The sequence below is a fragment of the Photinus pyralis genome, unplaced genomic scaffold (genome assembly GCF_008802855.1).
Source record: "Photinus pyralis isolate 1611_PpyrPB1 unplaced genomic scaffold, Ppyr1.3 Ppyr1.4_LG8, whole genome shotgun sequence".
In the NCBI taxonomy this organism is placed as follows: domain Eukaryota; kingdom Metazoa; phylum Arthropoda; class Insecta; order Coleoptera; family Lampyridae; genus Photinus; species Photinus pyralis.
The window spans coordinates 29638019-29653000 of NW_022170819.1; the positions used below are offsets into that span (position 1 = coordinate 29638019).

The 14982-nt window shown below is 36.9% G+C and overlaps 2 protein-coding genes across 4 annotated transcripts; one reads left to right on the top strand and one right to left on the bottom strand.

Annotated features, from left to right (window-relative positions):
* Positions 1-1253: 1253 nt before the first annotated feature.
* LOC116179810 (ribonuclease Z, mitochondrial) lies at positions 1254-11802 on the bottom strand. 2 transcript variants are annotated; one of them, XM_031499662.1, is made up of 14 exons: positions 11404-11802; positions 11167-11353; positions 10936-11121; positions 10783-10888; positions 6279-6551; positions 6091-6235; positions 5869-6040; positions 5652-5818; positions 4665-4874; positions 4302-4614; positions 4065-4254; positions 2052-2275; positions 1765-2001; positions 1254-1709 (listed from the first exon to the last, which is right to left on the bottom strand). In XM_031499662.1, exons 1-14 carry the CDS (start codon positions 11658-11660, stop codon positions 1692-1694), a joined length of 2685 nt encoding a protein of 894 aa, XP_031355522.1. In that variant the 5' UTR covers positions 11661-11802; the 3' UTR covers positions 1254-1691. The 2 variants fall into 2 exon arrangements, with proteins under 2 accessions (XP_031355522.1, XP_031355521.1); XM_031499661.1 differs by having other exon boundaries at positions 10735-10888.
* A 76-nt stretch (positions 11803-11878) lies between these two features.
* LOC116179812 (rho GDP-dissociation inhibitor 2) lies at positions 11879-14277 on the top strand. Of its 2 annotated transcripts, XM_031499664.1 has the most exons (7): positions 11879-12020; positions 12107-12649; positions 12877-13058; positions 13110-13334; positions 13408-13413; positions 13726-13947; positions 13991-14277. In XM_031499664.1, exons 3-6 carry the CDS (start codon positions 12881-12883, stop codon positions 13923-13925), a joined length of 609 nt encoding a protein of 202 aa, XP_031355524.1. In that variant the 5' UTR covers positions 11879-12020; positions 12107-12649; positions 12877-12880; the 3' UTR covers positions 13926-13947; positions 13991-14277. The 2 variants fall into 2 exon arrangements, with proteins under 2 accessions (XP_031355524.1, XP_031355526.1); XM_031499666.1 differs by lacking the exons at positions 11879-12020; positions 13408-13413 and having other exon boundaries at positions 12532-12649.
* The last annotated feature ends 705 nt before the right edge of the window (positions 14278-14982 follow it).

Genomic DNA, 14982 nt, shown 5'->3' on the forward strand with positions numbered 1-14982 from the left:
ACTAAAAATGGGTATACCAAAGCATAGCACTTTAGCCCTAATATTGCACCTGCCAGTGGTGTACGTAGAAATTTATTCTGGGGGGGGGGGGGGGGGGATTAAACAAGTTCGTGGCACATACAGTCACCCAGTGCGTACTAGAAGGGGAGGGGGGGGGGTAAGAAATAGAAATTGGGTTGCAGGTTGCTGATGCTGGTAGTCATTTATCTATTTATTATTGTACAGGCGAAAAAGATTAGATTAGAACGGTATTTTATTTCTTACTGCTGACAGGCCCCTTTATTGCTTTTGCTTTAATTAGTCAACGAAAACTTTGAATAATAGGTATATTTATGGGCAAAAAACCAATTTCGACAAAAAATTCAAAGGGCTGTAACTTTTGATCTAGTAGTCCGATCTTGGAACTGTTTAAAATTATGGATTCTACAGGCCACATTCTATAAGAAAATATTTTTTCCGGTCGATCTGAGAAAATTTTTTTTTCTGGGAAAAAAAAGGCAGTTATTACCTTCCTTTTTTACCAAAAATCGACTGCACCAAAATTTCTCGGGAAAAAACTTTTTCTTATTAATTTGGGTGCGTAGAATCCAAAACGATTCGTACTTTTTCGATTAGACGTCTCAATCAAGTTATGGGCAAAAAAAATTCCTGTTTTTAAAATTTAAAATTCTTATTTTTGTCATTTCGTGAAAGGCAGGACGCAGGTACCTCACATCAGTAGCAGTACTAAGTACCTGATACCTATTTGTTATTTTGGGCATCAATGTAGCGAATTGCCGATCAATGCCGAATAGCCAAATCGTTGACTGCCAACACTGATCACTCACTGAATAGTGAATACTGAATACTACAGAATATTTAGATTTTAGTGACTTTAGACTTTAACCAAAACCAAAATTGCTCTCTATATATACCTATATATTATTGCCTTTATTTTAAAGTGGGCGGAGCGGAGTATTACCTAATAGGTATGATGATAACTCAATTCTTCTGGGGGGGGGATATCCCCTTCATCCCCCCCCCCGTAAATACGCCACTGGCACCTGCACTTGCACCACTCTTCTAAATTGAGTCACCAATTGAATTTGATAAAAAATTACTTTAAAAGGAGAAAAATTTATAGGGCAATTGCAGGGTTGTTTATAACATAGGCCAAATGTAGATGGAAGGTGTACATAAATGTCCCAAATATAACAGTTGTGTTTCATTTCTCGACCAAACATACCATGAAATAAGCTCTTGTACTACACAAATTCATTCCCTAAGTATTTTATTCATTAATTACAACATTTTTACAATTCTTTCAAAGTTCCTAAATATGTAATAACAATTATATAAAAACTGCGTTCATTTGTTGCCCTTCTGTTTAAAGTTAACTTCATAAGTGGTTGGAAAAACTACTTTTGTCACTGCTACCGTGAGACTTCTAGTTTTTGGTTTCTTTTTATTGGCCAAGTTGCTTTTACCATGCTCTTCCGTTTTAGACCGCCCTACTTTTGCTTGTTTAACGCAATCTGCGGAATGCTTGAGGCGAGATGTATGCTGAGATTTTGGATTAATAGAAGCGGAGTTGTTGATTTTCGGGAGCTTGGGAATAGGTGGGGGGGAAATCGAACGGGATTTTGCGCCGAGTTTGGCGGGGGATTTACATGATGAAGTTGCAGAGGGCTTACTAGTTGTAGGTTTAGATTTTACCTTTGGTTGGGATCCTAAAATTTCGCATTTTCCTTTCTCTTTCGGTTGCAAAGGCTCATTTAAACTTACAACTTCCATTAGCACCTCAGAAGTATTCGCGTTCACATCATTCGTTGGTGATACGCTATCTGTCGATTTCTGGTTTTGTAATTTTGCACTCGACAACGCCCTATCCAGCGATTCCTCCCGTTCCTGTCTCATCTGTCTCTTGAACGACTTCGTTTCGAGCTCCTCATAGTGCTCGGCAAACATTAAGCGTAAAGCCGGATAAAACAGATGTAGCAGTGGTAGCTCATCTAAACGAATCTGTAAAATGAAATTACGTTCACGTGAACCAACAGCCGAACGTCCATTACCGCCATATTATCAAAAGCAATTCCGACGTTATCCGAGAAATTTTCGTTAAATCTCGGTAACTTTGCATAGCGTTGACTGAAATGCGTCAATAGGATGTATTTCGCGTTCATATTCCGACCAACCTCAATCGCCTGAGATGTCGTAGAGTGCATCTTTATCACAGCTTCCTTTTCCAATTCATCCTCCATTGTCGCCTCGTGGATAAGCAAATCGCAACGCATGCCTACAAGTCAATTTGAGCGTGCTAACCTTATATGGCATGAAAAAGTAGAAGACCCTTTCCAATGTTTTGCAACATTAAGTTTTATGGAAAGGACTTTGAATATAAAAACCATAGGACAAAGCGCACCATATACAGTCAGTATCTCTTTTATTTGCAGAGAATTGGCAAATATAATTTTATATGTGACATTACGATCTATCCGATCGCATATTGAAACTTACGGTACCACTTCTGAAATCGATGAAACTTTTGTTTTTCAAATGCAATACCAATGTTTTTTTTAAGATCTTTGAAAGCTCGGTGGGTGTGCGAGGTGAGGAGGCGCAACCGTAGCGCGATTTAATTTCTAGAGTTGTGTTTCAGCCGCCGCTACTGTAAATAAAGCCGTTTCCAACCGTTCCCGTCAAGATAGTTCCATTATTTTTGTTCCGTCCGAAAGCTCCTCTCATTTAGAAGACGAGGGCAAATTAATATTTTACAATTCCAACCACGTTAAGCCATTATTAGCAGGTTTTTGTCTCCTGCGCCTCTTCTTCCAGTTTTGTACCTCTGACTCTAAAGGCGTTGTTGTGTTCAAAAGGAACATGCAGCACTTTTGTATTTGAGACTACCAAGTTAAGGAATTTACAGATTTCAGTGGCCTTTGTAACAGGTGGTCGCTTTAGGGTTTAAAGATTTTTTGTTACATTTACAAATTTCCCTGTATAGGAAATTTTATATATGTACCGCTTCATAATAAATGAGAACACAACTAATATTTTAGAAAATATAAAGCGTGTTAAGATAAGAAACAAGCGTTCAAGCCGATAAAATCCGAAACGTTACAGTGTTGCCAGTTCTAAAAACCATCACGACAAAGAATGAGAGGTACTTTTCGTTATACCTTCGTATGTATACAAAAACAAAACGCTTGTGTTGCGGTGGGTCCGTTTTGTATTTGGGATTCGACGAGTACTTAAGTAAAAATCTGATGGGAGACCGGGATTCGTACTAGAATTTTCGAGGGGAACCTATGGAGGTTGAGCGCTGCACTTCTGAATCGAAATTCTTTGCCAAGCTTTCAAGGCGAATATTGCTAGTTGTGTACGCCACTTTTGAAAGAAAAGTTTGAACCGAAAGCCGTATGATCGAGGTACGAAAAGATTTGTCAGTCGCGCAGTTGACTAATCAAAGTTGTGCACCTAATTTGTATATACGTGCTAATAAAATTATACATAAAGCGGCTATTGGTAAAACGGTGGAAGACAATTAATTTGTGTTACCTTACCTTACTGATAATATTTACATAATATCTCGAAATCAATTCAAAAATCAAAGGCTGAAAGCCAATGATCTATGTAGAATCATTTGAATGAACTCGAATCTACCCTTCAGATCGGTTTTTTACAAATAATTGCTATATGATTGCGAATTTTCCAAACGGAAATTCTCACAGCTGAAGATAATTTTAATTCTGTCTTGTTCCTATGTTTTATCTTCAAAGCTATTACAGGTACCAGCACGTAAGAAGGCGTCAGCGGGATATGCGCAGATGACTAATTTAAAGTCTGCAGAAGGAGCAAACTGGCTCTGTGACGCAGTAATAAGTACAATTAATAGAATATGAATAGTGGGGCTTTCTTACATGCCGAAGAAAATATATATGTCGCCCTTGCATGCTTCCCCATAAAGTATAAAGTACCGCAATCATCCGCCATTTTTGGGCAAAAATCATGCGTTCTCTCTCTAACACACGAGCCCAATGGATTGCGGTACTTTGTATATTTAGTGACTTTACTTCCCCAGTTACCTAAGTTAATTAAATTCTCTGAAGGCATTGTGTCACCAGAGTAGCAGATCTTGTAGCCAGTACGTGAAGTGAAAGCTACTCCGAAAGCATTCGGACAATGCCTTACGTAAGCGGTACTAATGTCGCTCATTCCCAAGGAGGTTCTCAAGTGCACGTCGGTCCCTTCAAACAGTGTGTGCTCGTTGTGTAACTAAAAGTTGAAATTAACCACAATTTTCTCCAAAATTCTCTCATTACCAAACAGTCATTCGAGATAAGATTAAATTCTTGAGATATATCCTCGAAGTATCTATCGTAGAAGTTTAGCCACGTCAAAATTTGTTTTGGCGCTAAAAGATGTACGGCAGGCGTCGAAAATTTTTGTAATCTATTCAGTGCCCTCCTTCTGCCTTGGAGCACACCGATGAGTCCAATGTGATGATCGGCGTGTAGATGCGACACAAAGATCGCTTTAATATTTGCCAAAACTTCGTCGGACTTGTCGGGTCCGAAAAATCGCACCAACTGCCCGAAGGTACCCTCGCCGCAATCCAAAAGAATATTTCCCGAGCTAAAATTTAGCGAGCGATTAAACATGTCGGTCGGGCGCCACCGGTTTACTTTGTTCGAAACAAAATGCCGCTAGTATTTCGAGTTTTGTTCGGGATGCAGGAGCCGGTTCCCAAAAAGACGAAATTGGGATAGGCGCGAGCCTTCGTATCTTTTACTGCGCCGATTTGCGTTTTTAGGTTGTTTAGGACGTTCGCGAAATCCACCTCGGCCATTGTCTCATCGATATACTCTGCAGGTTTTAGTAGCAACTCGCTTGATCTGCAAGCAAAAATTAGTGAAGATTTATATAAACGTAATATCTTGAAAAATCATGCCGATTTAGCACTTCTAATAATATTTTTCAAAACAAATATAATCCTTCATAGTCCAGGCTCTAAAATAATTTATGTATTTTCAAAAAAAATTAGTTACCGAGTGAAACCAGGTTTCTCAGGCAGGTGAAATGAATAGAAATTGGGAAAAAATAATTAAAACAGCTGCATTTTTCCGCGGGTGAAATCCCGGGGATTGAAAGGGGTGGAAAAAAAACACCACGTTTTGCAAATTGTGGCAAAACTATTAACTTTGGATGAAAATGTTCAATAAAGTTATAGATTAAAAAAATGAGCAACTTTTGTATCTGCACTATTTTCACATAACCCCCAATTTTCTTAGAAAATCCGGAAAAACTGTTTTTTCCGTTTTTTATTCATTTTTGCGAAAAAAAAGTCGTAGGGGTTTCAAATTTGGAGGAAACATAGCATGAAAAATCTATTTTTTTTTTCATCGTACAGAGGTGCGCGGGGTAGCAAAATTTTCGGGAAGACATATTTTAATAAACAAAAATAAAAAAATATTATTCCTATAGCAAAAATTCGAGAAAATCGCCAAAAACTGGAAAAACAGTTTTAAGATATACACGGTTTTGTTTGATGTTAATAAAGATTTTTTTGAAATCTGTCTTCTTGCCTCCTCCCAAACAGGTTACGAATTGGGAATTCTCTAACAACTCACAACTGTATACCACGCCCAACATCTAAAGTACATTATACATACCTGTCTAAACCTTTTTTCGGTCGTAAATGGAAGTTACAAAAAGTATTTGCTTGTATTAACACATCTTGGGATGTTACTGTATTGTTTGTTTGAATTTCAGTGCAATTGCATTCCAACTTCCCATTCTCGTCAGTCTTTAATCGTTTACTAATTTCCGGTTGGCATCGCTGAAAAATGTCAAAACTAATAACCGACTTCCCCTCCCTATTCACCTTACATTTAAATCATATTTTGATCCTCGATCACTTAACAATGGAAAAACAGCGTCATGCAGTAGATTTAACTTGTACTGCACCCTATGAACAGACTCGCTGCCCATGCAAGTGTTAGTCTCGTTTAAAACTAAATGCTGTGTACTCGGAGAGAATTTACTGATCCACTCACGATACCTAAAATCATCAATAATACCCTCACATATAGCTGCAGAAGTTACAATTACTTGGGGTGGTTAATAATATTGGAGGGGGTGAAATGGACTACTAAGTAAGCCACTAAATTATCATCAGTGGATGTGTGCTGATATTTCTCGAACTCTTTCTCCTGCAGAAACCCCTCCAAGTATTCCTCCGTCGGACAATCCACCACTAAAGACCAAGTTGTACAACCGACAAATAACTCAACACCTACCAAGAAAGACGGGTCCAGGATCGTCGGGTTCGCAAACGTCCTTGGATCGAACAGTGACACCCGACGCCAGCACGATATCTTCGCCGTTCTTCAGTTTACCTAGCAAAGGTCCACTAGGAACTCCCACTTTGACGCACTTGTCCAAGCTTAAAGCTCCCGGTCGTGGCTGTAGCTTACAAACGTAGCACATTACGTTTCCTTGCTCTTTGCTGTCTCGGAGGCTCAGTAAGCGAGACGCGTGACCTTCGCTGTTTTCTATTTTTCGTCTAGACTCTACAATTTTTTTTTAAATGAAGTTCCCGACATGATTTTATTAAATGCGGGCAGATAGGTACAGGAAGGAAACATGTGAAGTCAGCAATAGGTAATTATTTGCTCATTTTATGTACAGTAAGCATATTATTTTTACTACAGATCAGAGACAGGTGAAAAAACCAACCTTGTACTATATTAATTATCGCAATCATCATAGTTCAATGTTGACAATATCACAGTCACATTTTTATTTTATTATATTAAAGGAAAACCTGGCAAAAAATAAAACATTTAACAGATATCATCAAAACAATTTAAAAATGGGCAGTTCTGTAATTATATTCACGAGTTATGAGGTGGTGCACCATCTTGCTGAAACATTATATTATTTCTCTCTACTAAGTGAACATCATCCAGAATTAGCGGTAATCAGGCAGGATGGCATTGAAATATAGCAACTCAAGCAGGCTAGGGTTTAGAGTATTCGACTGCTAAGGTGTTGCTGAGAAAGGAAATTTTCGAAAATCCATACCTTTCAAATGGACCTAGAATTTGAAGCAGGATAATATGGACATATACCAATACAAGCAGGAATAGATTTGGACAGTCCTGTTGTTGTTGGAAAGGAATTGCCAACACAAATTAAAAAATTCATATCTGTCAAACAAAGGGTAGTGATTGAAGCAGATTTTGAAACAAAGTGAGGCAGGATAGAATTTGGGCGATCCTTTTTCCAAAGTGTTGCCAACTTCCTGGCCTAAATAACTAAAATTTGAAGTTTCTTTCAGGATTCTCTTCAAACACTTCAACAAAAGGATTTTGAAATGACACCAATGCAAATATGTCCAGATTATTGGATTATATAATAAATAAAAATAAATAAATAAAATAAATTATTTTTGGCTGTCTGACTGTGATATTTTGATGAGTCATATTCATAAAGTGGAGTCGTTTGGAATGGAAAAACTCTCCGAATTATTAGAAGGAAAAGAACGGAATTGAATGTTCGGCATTTTCCCTAAAACAATAGTTGGAAAAGAAGAGAAATTCAAAACAGAAATTCCCCAAATCGAAAATCCTGTCAATGAAGCTGTAGAAATTTGGTTTTTTTAGAGCTAAAGTTCCGAAACACGTTGATAAATTGAAAGTGTAACAGAAGGAAGGTTTTATTGAAGTTACATGTTTTGATTGCAAAAAAACAATTGAAGCACATTTACATTTATTACAGATTCCAAGCTGAACAAAAAAATTTGAACCCAAATAAAGACCACAGTGAAAAACTGTAAAATGAAATGGCATAGAAGTCAGTTGAGTCTATCCTCACTTTCTTCAACAGTGAATTTCATGTTTTTGCTCACTTGTGTGGACATGGATAACAGATGACTAACTCTGATGAGGCTGCTAGATCGTATTGTTAGTTCAATAAAAAAATATTTGATTAAAAGCATAATGTGACGTTTGACAGCAATGATATAATTATTTGTTTTTCATGGCCAACTACAATTGTTGTAATTATTATGCGCTTTTCAGGTCTGTGTCCAGACTGAGGATATAAATTAAGCAATCTTTATTTCATATAGTTCTTTTCAAAATTCAACAGCCTTTATATTGAAAAGGGTAAAAAATATTATACCTAAATCTATAGATATTGTAACGTGATTTATAAATTCGGGTTCGATTTATATCAATATTTATTAAACAAAACACTACAAAAACTGTACAATTTATATTGACCATTTATATTACACACTTCGCAATTTATATCAGATTTTCGCGCTCAATGTTTCGTCCGTACTCGATGTAGTTCGATAGTAAAACTCCTGCGATGTTCGGTCCGCAACCATTTATACACGCAAGCAATGTAAGTCCAGAACACTCGCGTAATTACCGGATAGTCTCGAATATTCCTATACAAATCCCACTATCGCGCGCGTAGAAAATTCCAGAGCGCCAAAGGCGACGTCATGTCTGGAGCGTTTCCGTTACAATATGTTTTGGAATTTAAAGTTGAATGTAAAAATCGAATAAAATACAGGGTGTCCCATTTAGAATTTTCAAGTGGAAGCCATTGTGCTTGGGCTGAACAACTTTTATATTAAGTACACTAATTTTTGCAAAACATGGGGGGGGGATAGCACTAAAATCTAATAAACTCTTAAAAATCCTCAAATGGTATTAAAAATTAAATATTTCAAACATTTAAAGAACGAAACTTTCACTAACTTAATTCCACATTTTAAATTCATAGTCCCCAAATACTTCTGACGCTCAACGCCTTATACCAATATGACAACAGTTGTACAGAACCCACTTACAACAGTTGTTTCATTTTTTGATAATAATTTTTTTTAGCAGATCCCAAGAACGGTCTAAAAAGATGATGAGGATCCTAAGGGTATCTAAAAGGAATATAAAAAAGGCTATGGAAATCTCAAGATCCTAAAACAATTTATAGAAAAGGATTTTAAAGGATCTACTGGCATTTTAAGAAAATTCCAGGATTGATTTATCTATTTACTGCTGAAGACTGGGTCATGAAACCTCATAGCATCAAAAATTAGAGTTGTAGAATTGTAGTCGAATGAGCGAATTTTCCTACATGTTTGGGTATGCATTTTCCAATTTTACAAAAAAAATGTTAGTCCCCCCCCCTGTAAGAAAAATGTTTAAAGATAAAGTAATTCCAGACCAAGGGCAGGTTGCACAATAGTATATTGAAAGACAAGTGTTACAATGCGACCTATTGTAACACGACTATCTTGTGGCACGAGTGGCGACGCGAAGCGTAGCCACGAGTGACCGCAAGATAGGAGTATTACAATAAAGCATTCTAACACGCGTTTTCATACTATTTTTTCTATTTCGGTGCTTTAATTTAATTAAAAAAATCATTATCAGAAACTATAGGGAACATTAGAACTAACATGTTTTATGTTGGGAACACTTTTTATGCCGTTAAGTTTTAGGTTGGCAGCGTAGTAAGACTGACATTTTGAAGTTCAAACATGGAAGTACCCAACGAAGTACCTACTTGTACTAACTAGTAACGGCCAACTTAAAAGATGAGTTACCAAAAAAACGACTATAATCACTGTCTTTGTACAACTGTTTTCGTTTTGTACAAAATCATCATTGTGACACCGAAATAGAAAATAGTACATTATATATCAAGGTAGAGAAGTCCACTATTATTGCCTGAGCACCAAGATTACATCTCGAGGCGCTTGCGCCGAGGGGTGTAAGGTGCGAAGGCAATAATAGACTTCTCTACCGTGGTATATATACTATTTTTTTCACTACTAGCACTTGAAATCCTCTAAATTAACATATTATATTGATAAGAGAGTTAACGGTTGGACAGAATTGTTTGTTTCTTAATTTAACATGTCAATCAAGTACGTGGAAGTACAAGTCAAACAGGCCGTATTTTGTTCTGTCATTGCGATATTTGCAAAGAGTAATTTCGTTCGAATTTTTTCAAAATGTGATAATTTTAGGTATGTAATTTCTCTGGAAATTGCGAATGGTGGCAATTATTCGTTTTAGAGAACTTGTCTAAACGTTCATTGAGCGAAATTTCGGGTTGTGTTTTCTAAAAGTGACAGCGTGACAGTTCTCATTATTGACTACTAGTTAATAATAAAAAATTATTAACCACTTTGAACAAATGCCGAGAAAGCCTACTTTACAAGTGGAAAAAAGGTTAATAATCATGTCATCAGACGCTAGTAGTGAAAAAACATATTTGATTCAGGTTTAATCCTGATGCTGGTGTCAAGAAACGTGATTGGTTAATTCCATTGATACCATCCAATCAGGGTTCTAGAAACAATTTTCAAAACAATCACAACAATCTTAAAATATAAAAATGCCTTATTTTTTTTCAGCAATTTTCTCTTCTCTTTGTTCTCACATGTAGCGTTTAGACAAACCAGAGGGGAGAAAACATGCTCCATTTGAAAAAAATTAAGATGGTCATTGCTACGCCGCAATAATAATTTAGAATTTTGAATTGTGAAATTGGATGAAATCATTTAAAATTTTAAAGTAAAAAAAATTTAAATACAAATACACATAATTAAATGGCATATTATGTAAATTGTGTCTCTCAATATAGTTTAGTAAGTTGTAACTAAATAGTTATTGCCAACTTCACACTACTGTGAAATTAAAGGAAAATAGGATACACGGAATAGGATACCTGAGGTCGACCGCCAATGTTTTTTATGAAAAAAAGAAGGCGTCTTACGTTCATGTGCATAATAATCTATACAATCATCAATATCGTCCCTCATTTTATTTGGACTACAAGATCTGGAACGTCTTCCCATTTTCCGGTTTCCATTAGTACTGTCCTATTAACGAATGTTGATACCAGACCTCTGCTGTATAAGATACTTACCAACGATGCAGTTCGTTGAAACACTGTTTCACTTTCACTTGTTGATTCTGTTTTGGATTTCTTAATCGGAACATATCGCACTTGCATCACATTGTCTTCAAATACGTTAGCTCTGTCGCAATTGGCAAGTTCAACTTTTAAATCGCGTAAAATCACAAATCTACGTGTAGCCAAAAATATCTCGTCCTACACCAAACTCGTTAGACAAAGCCGGATAATGCCCAAACTTACCAGACCGTCCGGACCATGCAACGTAATTTGGGGTACACCTACATCCTGAATCGTCAATGCAGTTCCTGGTAACCCGCCGATATTGCTCCAAGTGCTTTGAGTGACGAAAATATGTTCTAATTTTGAAAGCTTCATCTTATGCTCGTGAGCCAGCCTCTGAGTACCCTCCCCGCAGTTGAACAAGTAACTGAAACCGTACAAGTAACCACCTTTACGAACACAAGAGGTGTTGCTTACCGAGATTGATCGGAGAAAACATACAAGCTACGCGGAGCACCCTTAGCTCCGGTGCCGAGCACTTGCAGAGTAATTCGTCCGGGTACATACCTCGAAAACTTTTCCTTAATTAATCTCCTTTGCTTTTGAGCTTCTGGTATATGTTTCGGTATTTTTGGCATAGTTTGTAGTTTTAGGTTAGGACCCACAACTTTCGAGTACTTTAAAGCAGCAGCGACTGAATGCGAATTACATTTGATAAGGTTATTTAAGTACATTAGAAGGAAGTCCTTTGCATTACTGAGATTTTGAAATATTTCGATTTATTGTGAAATTTTAGGCATGTTTTTACTTCAAATATGAAAATTGGAGCTGGTTTTTGATTGGTTAACCAAAAAAAATTGATAGTGGTATAGCGACGCTTACGGACTAATAAGCATTGTAGTTACCGTACCACAACCACCCCAGAATATAGTTTCCTGTTTTCATACTTTCAAATTGCATAGGCCCGCGCTCCAGATGCAAAACTTCAGTTTCACACAGCGAGAACCTACCCAAATCATTTAAAGCGATGGTTCTATATATAGGAATTGGAACGCGGTTGTAAGCTACTGGTTTCCAACGTACACAGAAACGCGGTGAGTGGCCCTCGTCCATCCACAGTATCAAATGAGTGAAATAATAGATGCGCTTGAGACAATAAATAATGTCGATATTATTTCAGCAACAGCGGCCAGAGCAGAAGTATAAAGGGCATTCAAATCGCCAATGAAACCCGGTTACTAGTGCACCCATCAGTCACACACTTCGTCGTTTATTGCGAATCGATAGTCTGCTTAGAGGATCCAAACACATGAAAGTCGCAGGGTCAAAGGTCGAGACTGTACAGTGGATGTGTTTTAACGCCGCCTTTGTTATAGACAATAGAATAAGGGTGTTGGTCACATGCTACGCCACTGCGTCGATGCAAAGAAGTTATCACATAATTAGATTTTTTTTAATTATTTGAACGAAAGAAAATAAGCACTGAAGGCATCTAGTATTATTTTTTGTTCAAATTTTTCGGCCAATGTAATCCAAACAAAAATCATAGGAATGTCAAGGAGAAATATATTGGGTTTTAAATTTAGCCGCTCCCAAATTCGTGTATGTTCGGAACTCATTCGTTTTTATTCGTGTACCGATAAGGCGATTACACCCTTGTCGATAATTATTTTTGTAAAATAGAATAGCAATAATTTTTATTTTAACGTTTATTATCACTCGGGTGAGTAACGAAATTATCAATATTGCATTTAGTAATAAAACAACAGAGGCCAATGGCCCATTTTTCCAATATTTTACAACTTCCGCCTTTTTTCAAACCGGTACTTGATCCTTGTTCAGCGGAAAATCCATGCTTTCCGCCCCTTTTTTTAAAAATGAATCAAAGGGTTTTCTATCTGCGCCCTTTACTAACCTTCCTTAAACTATCGCACCTTTTTCATTGTTTAGTAAAATGTCTGGTGATGGACCTACGCCTCAGGAGGATTTCGACCACGAAACGGACAGTACCTACAAACCACCACCTGAAAAAACAATCGAGGAAATCTTAGCAACCGACCAAGAGGACGAGAGCTTGCGAAAATACAAACAAGCCCTTCTAGGTCAGGCGGAGTCGGGGACCGTGATTGTTGGTATGTTCCTCCCCTAACCACGGTTAATTGATTATTTTCACGGACTTGTAGAACCTGATGATCCTCGAAAGGTGATAGTGAAAAAATTGGTTCTGGTCGTCGCCGATCGACCGGAGGTTTCTCTCGATTTAACTGGCGACATTTCCAAGCTGAAGAAAGAGACCTTTGCTATTAAGGAGGGTATTTCGTACCGAATTCGGATCGAGTTTATCGTACAAAGAGAGATCGTTCACGGGTTGAAGTATGTACAGAAAACATACAAGTTGGGTCTTCCAGGTGAGATTGATCGGGTAATGTAATCCGTACCCCTTTAATTTTCTCTTTTGTGCCCTCCTGTGGACCTTTTTAGAACCAGGTAAATTTTCTTCTTTTGAAACCATGCTTGCGACCCTATAAAATTTTGTGTGATTCTTGCAGGGATGATATTGAAAATTGACAAACCCCTCCCCCCCCCCTTCCTTGTGGCAAGTTTCCTGAGGTATCCGCTACGCTGATAAGTATAGTCTCTGGCCTTCTTTTAATAAAACTTCCTTCCTAAATATGAATTTCTAGCCCAGTTAGATTTTATCATCTGTGACTAAGCGAACTAGATTTTAGTTTTATGTTCCTTCATTTTACTTATGAGGATAATAATTATGTTAGAAATTAATTGATTTTTCATCAATAGTTGATAAGATGACGCATATGGTCGGATCGTATGCTCCAAAGAGTGAGATGCAATCATACACAACACCACCAGAAGATGCTCCATCGGGTATGATGACCAGAGGTAACTACACGGTACACTCCCTATTTACCGACGACGATAAGCACGAACATCTAAAGTGGGAGTGGAGTTTCGACATTAAAAAGGATTGGAAAGATTAAAAATCTACCATTCTTTGTTAAGGTAACGTAGTCTCCTACGGATTGTAATAATCTTCTTCTTTCAGTGCTAATATGAAGAAATCAAAACCAAAAGTATTCGCTTCACCCTTTTGTACCTTTTTACCTTTTTGAAACATTTACATAATTATAGCGATAATTACCAACTGTCTGCCTTACCATTCTAACATTATCGACTTATGCACAACCCAATATTGTAGTAATGCAGACTGCCGTTGATCATTTCTATTGTAATTCGTTTGCTTGTGTGTACTATGTTTCTGTGGTTAAGACGGTATTAAATGCTCTGTAAGATAATAAAATGTAATTTTTATTAAAAATTTGCTCACATTAACTTTTTATTTGCATATATTTTAGATTAGGTTAGTTCATTGTGATTGGTCTATTATGTATGAGGTTTTTGATTAGATACCTATAGTTTTGCAACCATTTTGCATTTAATTAAAGCCAGTGATTTTTTGCTTTAATGTGTTACTCTTGATATGTATTCAGGTTTGTAACTTAAAGGAAGAATAAATATATTATTTACATTGTGTCGAATATGGCGTTTCTGTGAAACTGAATTTGCCCCACTGGATTTATTGTGGATATTCAAGATTAATCCAGAAATATCAAAATACAAACTATGATGCCTTTCTTTCATGCTGGCAAATCAATAATAATAATACAGCCTTTGTTCATAAAAAAAAGAATGGAAAATAAATCAACTAACTGTGTATAGAGGCGAAGTGCAACAGAGCTGCTCTTTCACTCAATCTCTAGGATTATGTAGGAAGTGTAAATATGCGTACTTCGGATGATACGCCATTTGTTAAAAAATTGGATGGTGAATATGTACCACACTAGGCGAAAAGTTAAAAAAAAATAGCTTTTCTTTCAATCAAAATACTCTAGGGTTTTTCAAACTGCTTTTGGAACAGAAAACTTCTTGAAGGATGACAAGGTTGAGTTCTTTAAGTGTCAAAGTTCACTGATTATGGAAACTCACTACCAAAGGAAAGAAACAACAGACCAGTGACATTCTCCTGTGTGGTTGAAC

Coding starts and splice junctions, on each gene's coding strand:
- LOC116179810 (XM_031499661.1), bottom strand. CDS start 11,660: ATGTACTTAAATAACCTTATCAAATGTAATTCGCATTCAGTCGCTGCT. Junction 4,255..4,301: donor TTATCTCGAATGACTGTTTG/GTAATGAGAGAA, acceptor TTCAACTTTTAG/TTACACAACGAGCACACACT. Junction 2,002..2,051: donor TTGCTTTTGATAATATGGCG/GTAATGGACGTT, acceptor TTCATTTTACAG/ATTCGTTTAGATGAGCTACC.
- LOC116179812 (XM_031499664.1), top strand. CDS start 12,881: ATGTCTGGTGATGGACCTACGCCTCAGGAGGATTTCGACCACGAAACG. Junction 13,059..13,109: donor GTCGGGGACCGTGATTGTTG/GTATGTTCCTCC, acceptor ACGGACTTGTAG/AACCTGATGATCCTCGAAAG.